The sequence below is a fragment of the Varroa destructor genome, unplaced genomic scaffold, assembly GCF_002443255.2.
Source record: "Varroa destructor unplaced genomic scaffold, Vdes_3.0 BEIS01000002.1, whole genome shotgun sequence".
Classification (NCBI taxonomy): domain Eukaryota; kingdom Metazoa; phylum Arthropoda; class Arachnida; order Mesostigmata; family Varroidae; genus Varroa; species Varroa destructor.
In genome coordinates this window covers 51309123-51316386 of record NW_019211455.1, presented here as the reverse complement: position 1 = coordinate 51316386, position 7264 = coordinate 51309123, and the positions used below count along the sequence as shown (strand labels likewise).

The 7264-nt window shown below is 40.4% G+C and overlaps 1 protein-coding gene across 1 annotated transcript in view; it reads left to right on the top strand.

The window, feature by feature from the left end:
• Positions 1 to 2320: 2320 nt before the first annotated feature.
• siz (Brefeldin-resistant Arf-GEF family protein schizo) overlaps positions 2321 to 7264 on the top strand; it is a gene marked incomplete in the record, with an annotated part of 514736 nt that continues 509792 nt past the window's right edge. The window contains 1 exon segment of the mRNA XM_086981860.1: positions 2321 to 3330. Within this exon segment, the coding sequence (XP_086837986.1) occupies positions 3122 to 3330 (209 nt within the window).

The following is a 7264-nucleotide window of genomic DNA, read 5'->3' as shown; positions in this document are numbered from 1 at the left end:
CCGAATGGGAACTGTACCATCGTATTCATTTTTCCTATTTATATAGTTTTCACACACTTTGATACGGTCTCAGTGTTGGTAGCGTCTGCTAAAGGATAATCCTTGTAACAATGCAATGCTGTGCGTATAATCGAATATCTGGATGGATTCATCCCCGTCTAAAGGCCAAGTCAAATGTGGATTCCTGCCCATTTGTCGTGAGCGAAGCTATAATCTGTTTATGAAAATGTGTCTTCGTTACATACAAGGATGAAGCTTCTGGCCGGAATACGAGAATAACAAAGTGTAAGGTCTCAGCTTTATCAACAGCATCTTCCGCTCGCTCAGGGTCTAACAAATACAATTAGCGCTTATGTTGAGACACGGTTAATGCTTTATACCCATAGGCATCATGCTGTATTAGGTGCTTTTCCAAAACAGTACTTCTTAGGTTTGCACTTAAAAAGCGGGTTGCCTAGCACTTTCTGCTTTAGAAGCTTGCTTACTTTTCTTCTTTTTCATTAGTAGGACCAATTTGATTTTCATCTTCGACATGCTTTTTTTTTTTAATGCCAAAAAAGTGTTTCTCTATTTGCTTTATCGTTATGTTTTACATTTCAAGCTGCTCGATCAAATGAACGTGGCGAATTTACGTATGACGGGACTAGCTCTTTATTGGAATGGGAGCGTTATACAAACCAAACCGTATATGCCTATAAACAAAGTGAAGCCGAGGGCAGTAGTGCCTGTCTATGTAGCTGTCCTTGGATGATTTCTAAAACATTCTATTTTCTTTCAGATACTATTAAGAACGTATTGAAACTTTATTAATAAGAATATTACATATCTCAAGTTGATCCAAGCTAAATTCGAGTTGAGGTAGTACTGTTTGAAGAACGAAATGAAGTCGGCTGTTTCCTACTGTTGAAATTAAAATGTAATTAAATATTAGATTGACTCATAAGTAATGGCAATTGTTTGCCTAATATTTCTATTTTCTGTTTCTTTTTTACTTGATTCACGCGTCAGGTTTGGACCAAATCATATAATGTTTAGTGTACCTGCGTTCGAGGGCTGAGTATATTTAGGGGGATTTATTATATCTGATCGAACCTCAAATCGAAGTCAAAAACACGATACAAGGGTTCTGTTTCTGGAAGTGTCATATCGAAACAACATGCCAAGCAACTTTTACCTACAGGACGCGCTAAATTTGACTCGATGTTAGAGTTATCGACGATCGTCAGCTGTTAAGTAACTGATCCAATGTCAAAACCTATTGCTTGTATTCTAATGGCGCATTTTCTTCCAAGACATAATTTTCTATTCAACCTCCCTTTTTTTTTTCGAGACCCTACCCCCAAGGAAAGGAAACTAACCTAATAGACCCAAACGCCATGTTGTTAATGTGATCGTTGCCTGTGCTGTTGATTACTTAACATAAGGATTGGACGGAATCCTACAACTGGGCAGTTCACGCAACGGAGCTTAATTTAAGGCTTGTACATTCAATAGTAAAAGTACATACTTGGAGGGTTTGTATTGAAAAAAAAAAAAAAAAAGGTATCTTTTTAGGTTTCTATTTATAGATGTACGGAAAGCATCGATATTCAGGAAGAACTCCTCAACTGCTTCTATGCCTGGCGCTCCGTTTCAGGAGCCTGTGAGGTGCCCGAGAAAACTTAGAAAATGTACTTTAACTCATAGACAAGCAGTCACGGCCGTGAGGTTTCGATCGAAATTCATAGTCACCTTTATTCAGGGAGAACGATGGTCAAAGAATACCACATAATCATCACGAAACTACTACTACCTTTGCAATAACTGCAATATATTTTTATTACTATTATTAGGTATTAATTAATGCTGTTATTCAGTACGATTTGTTAATTATAGCGGCTTACAATGAGTGTGCGGACGAGGACAAAGTATTTACTTATCGTACTTACTCAGAAACCTGGCTACGTCCCTAATACGGCCCTCTCTGTGTTAGCTATCGTTACCGTATGAACCCTATTTGACCTCTGACATCTCTGCTCTGGTGTATCAAAGATACATAGCTTCAACATTGACCATAATGTTATACTAGTAATTAACGGTCCCAGAAACCATTGAAAGTTTGATTCGACGTTTGCTTTCCATTGTTCCCACTGTTTTGGGTTTGTTTTTTTCCCAAAACACGCTCTTGGTGCACATGGCCCATGGAGAGGGTAGCTGAGAGGAAGGTATACGAAACTTCCTCGGTGGAAAGGGCTTCCTCGAACGATGAGGTTGAGTTCGCGAGGGGGGCGAACCTCGCCGACGCTCTCGGCGAGTTCAAAGAGTATTCCAAGTTTGACGGGAGAACGTCGTCCAGTGAGGCGTGTATTTTGCAAAGTTTCTATTTTGTGACAAATCAAAGACACACACGATTGCGAGCGTTACCGCGTCGCCTTAACTTGCACCGCCTTACAGATAAAAAAAAAACACTGGATTAACCTGATTCTCCGCAGAAAAGATAAATAAACAAACTTGGATACGGAAAATACCGTAACTTAGTCATCGTCGTTCATGTTCTGCCGTCACATTGGATCGCCGAAACAGTGAAGGTCTGGGAAGTGTCATAACAAAAGATAAATGAGATTCTAAAGAATTTATTGAATCGTATCGTCGACCATGATTTGCACAGCTGTGTACGCTTCCCACTGTGTTACGAAGTGACATCTAGTTAGGTCCCAGCGGTGCGTCTCTGTAGTAGTTCCTAAGGCACCGTAGCTTTGGGTGTTCTGCAGGACACTATATTGTCTGTTACTGTTTCGCAACGTTTTTTCCTTCGTCATTCGGTACACGAAATTCAGAATTCATATCAAAAAGCTTCTGACGTAACACAAAACGCGCCAGAAAATAGTTTGTGTGTGTTTGAAGAGAGTGTATTGCCACTGTGAGAAGATATGTATGAGTACCCCATCTGCCTTCAAAGAGGAGTTAGTTGGTGATAGATTTGTTGATGTGCGAAGGCGTCCGCTTGCTAATTTAGTATTTTGCACAAACCCAGTGCAATAACCTTTCCCCAAAATAGGTTCACAGCCTATTTCTTTTTATCTCGTAACCGAGTATCGCCAAACCAACGGCAAAACATTGCTCCCTCTCCCTCTCCAAATAAATGGAGATAGAGATGTCAGTAGATGGCGGGGTAGCCTTCGCCGCCCTCGTCGAGGAACAATCCCGAATCATATGCGAGCAGAGCGTTGAGATACGCGAACTTCGTGCGGAAGTGCTTGAACTTCGAAGAGTGAGAGATTCGTTGGAGCAGGAAATTGCGCTGCTCTCCGGTGAAATCGATCCCCTCGAGGACAACTTTTGGTTCACCAGGTAATCACTACAATAGATCATGGATAGATGCTTTTTAAACTTAAGCAATCAGCTAAAGGTAACTTACTGCGAAAATAAGTTTCGCTTATGGCTAAGACACAATTGACAGCCTTTTGTAAAAATTGGGTGCTCAATCAATTGGGTTGTTCAAGAGTGCTAATTGTGAGGATCATATTGAGATCGAATACAATCGGACGAATTTCACGAGGAAAAATTAACGTCCAAATTGCTCAAAAAGATTCTACTTTTGAAAAGATAAAATCGATCTCTGTCTTACAGTCAACCTTACTATCAGCAAAATAGACAAGACTGTTTGACGAAAATTAGGATTTTTCACCTTGCAACACCGGAGCGGTTGCAGCCTATAGAAAGTAGGCAGAAACGTATATATCCTAGAAAATTTCAAATACCTTCGAGCTTCGAAGTGCGCTATTTAACCTAACCATAGCCTTGTTCGAGTTCAGTAAATTTAACTTGACCTGACGCTGCTGTTGATGAATCACCTAGAACTATTGCTAGTAAGTGCTAACTTATTCGCGTGTGACAAAATCAATAAAGATCACAGATCCTATTTTTCATTATAGCCGTTTTCGTGAACTAAGATCGTCTTGGTCTTAAAGTCCGTCACCATTGAACTTCAAAGCCACATTTCCTCAGACGAAAAGACTCACAGCTGTCTTCGGGTGTCAACGTATTGATCGATCCTATATTTTGTAGAGAATCTAACTTCTTATGAAATCCCACCCGATTCTACGGCTGTTTACCTTACAACTTCTGTCTTCGAAATTGTCAGAAATACGCAATCTGAAGGAAAGCACAAAACCGTATCAAGCAATTCTAAAAATACAGATTAAATATTATATATATATATATATATATATATATATATATATATATATTAAAAATAAAAATTAGTTTCTTGCAATCTATTTTTCTACACAAGTCAGAACTACAGAGTATAACGAAGTCCTTTCATGCTTAGCACTATTGCCAACCGGCGTTATCTACTGACTAGTTCAACTTCTTTCTAACGCGAAAGCGTTACAATTTAGTTAAAAGATGTCACCATAAAAAATACTGGAAAAGTCATAAAAAGGAAAAATTAAGACAGTGGAAAAGTTATATATGCACCGTTTTTGAAAAAAAAATTAAGGTTTCGTCATTGTCATATCTAGTAAACTACAGTTCTAGATGCGCAAATAGTACTATCATACTGACGCGTCTTAATGTAATCTTACGGGGTTGTTATAGGGCGGTGAAAATATTTGTCCTGTGTATCGGTTTCTAAACTAACGCTTATAAGAAGCCACTAGGCAAAGGGTAGAAGAATCCGACTACTTCCTATCAGAAGTTATCTTTGAAATCAAATTACGATAAATGCATGACTGCGGTACGCGACGCGGATAGACACCATCGAGAATGGAGTCGTGATGCACTGTAAAATATTCATAATCTGAGGTGGATCGAACGCTCAGCACTCCCGGCACGGACGGAGGCCGGCTGGACAGTCGAACCACTTAACCAAGGAGAAGCCATATAGCGTATCGATTCAAAGCCTGTCGTAGATACGCAGGACCAAAAACCGGATCATCAGTAAACGAGAGTATCGTATACGCATTATTATATTAAATGTTATATACTATTAATACTGGAAACATCTTTTCGAACGGCTTGTCGAAGATCTATTTGTTATATCTGTCTGCACATGACTGTCGCTTATTTTCATCGTCGACTTCAATTTGGAATCTTCGAATTTTGTTTGGTCGTGCTTTGGTAAAATGCATAGAAGTTTGTGAGCGCTCTGGAAAATGGGGCGTTGGGCTCTTGTAAGTAGACGCTTAGCCTGGGATCCAGGAGCCTATACGCCGTGTCATTGTGGGTTTAACAACAGTGCTTGGTATCCTGCGTCGAGCCCATTCAGTACCGAGACCTAGATAGATCTAAAACAAGCAGTCTCCGCAGTAGTTCTCATCACGAACCAACGAAATAACATTTTCGTTCTGTTTTGATTACCTCAAGACCGTATCTAACGGATTATTCATTGGACTATCTGTCAAAAACCAAGATCGGATAGAGAAATCACTGATGTATTTTGTATGGACAATTCAACACTGTTGTGCAGTGTTAAATTAGGTTCATAATAAAATTCACAAAGGTTGGGTGACCAGCACTGAGGGTAATCCTAAGCTTTTTACGCTACTCCTGCTGCCGCCTACATTCCTGCCACTACCTCATTCTAGCGAAGCTGCCAGATAAACTCGAGTGAATCATAGGCAATCAACGATTCTAATCATTTTTTTCTCATAGGGTCCGTATTTCTAGTTAGGGGCAGCAGCCCAGCGGCCAGGTTACGTTTCTGACCAGCGAGATCCAAAACGGGATGTATTAAGCACGAAACGAAATTGACTAGGAAATCCAGATGCTGTATTGTAACGCGTCAATCGGTCGGCAGATAAAAGCCCTATGGGACGTGCTGTGTAACCCTAATACTGTCCATAGAGTAGGAGTGATCGACGTCAGTCATCATTACAGGCGATGTACAAGTTAAACAACGCCATCTGTGCGGTGGAAGCATAGTGGAAGAAGCAAACAACAAATCGTTCTCGTATCGGCAAACGTTCATTCCGTGCAGGAATCTATATCCACATACGTGCATAAATGCACATAGGGCGTATCCCATTCATTCTGGTCGATTCGTGCGTCGGAAGAGCGTTCTGTTGTTGACTGTTACGGACGTTATTAATCAGGGTGGTCCCTTCTAGTTGCTATTCAGCTACGCAGCACGCAGACGAAACTGTTCGTACTCAAACCTGTGTTTCGTCACTCGAGCTCCAAACTTTCGGTACCATAACCATGAGAGATGATGACAGTGATCGTGGTCATGACAATAGCAAGCCATATTTAGGTAAAGCTTACGGAAAATTAACCTAAATTCTATTCGATATAACATGAAGGCGAAAACGTTGAAATGAGATACAGATCAGGAACTGTTTGTATAGTTCATGTCCATGTTAACAATGGAATAAATTCGAATTCTTGTCTTACTAATGGAAGCGAACGAAATCACGACGAAAGAAAAAAAAAAACCTGAAGTGTAAATATCTTAAAACTGTGCTTGTGAGAGATCAGGGACAATTAAGTCGTTGCACGCACATGCACGTGGAAATATCCGTCTGGGCTAAGCGGAACATTAGTAAATCATTGAACGATGGTTATTTTACAAACTATAATAAATGGCACCAATTCATTGTATAAGTAACGGGGCATATTATAATTATTGCCGACACGAAGCAAGTACAGTCGGAAGAATATATCGCTAAAACCCATAACGAATCTCGTTAGTATTCCATAGGATACGAGGCCCATTACAATCTATCTCAAATGATAGTGTATAAGCTACGAGACAATTTAAGAGCCAGTATCCTAGAGGACGCTATGTATTTGCTTTTCCATGCACAGATTCTTGCTTTCGACAGAAACGGATAACCGTCTGGGTTAGGCCTCGTGCATAAAGGGAACTTGTCTACTTAAAAAGTTGCTAGGACCATGTCGGCCGCTTGTAAATGATGAGGTTACGTCATTAACAACAACGGATTCCTAGTAAGTTGCTAGCACGATTCACGTAACATGCTCATCTGGCCGCCGTTCAATGCAATACCTAACAAATTATGATGGTCAAATATGGTGATGGTAATAAACAAAATACGAGGCGACGAAATGCGCACGAGTTTGTCTGATTGGTAAAAGTTGTAATTTACGCACTGCAAGAGTCAATTTGGCAAGAAAGTACGGAAGACCCAAGGAACGACGACGACGACGACGACGACGTCCAATGAGCGACGGAAACGGGAGTTGAGTGAAGTCAATGAAGGCTGCACATGGGAAGATGGATGCATTGTACATTGTTAACGAGCCTTTTCAGGTTCGCTTCGGA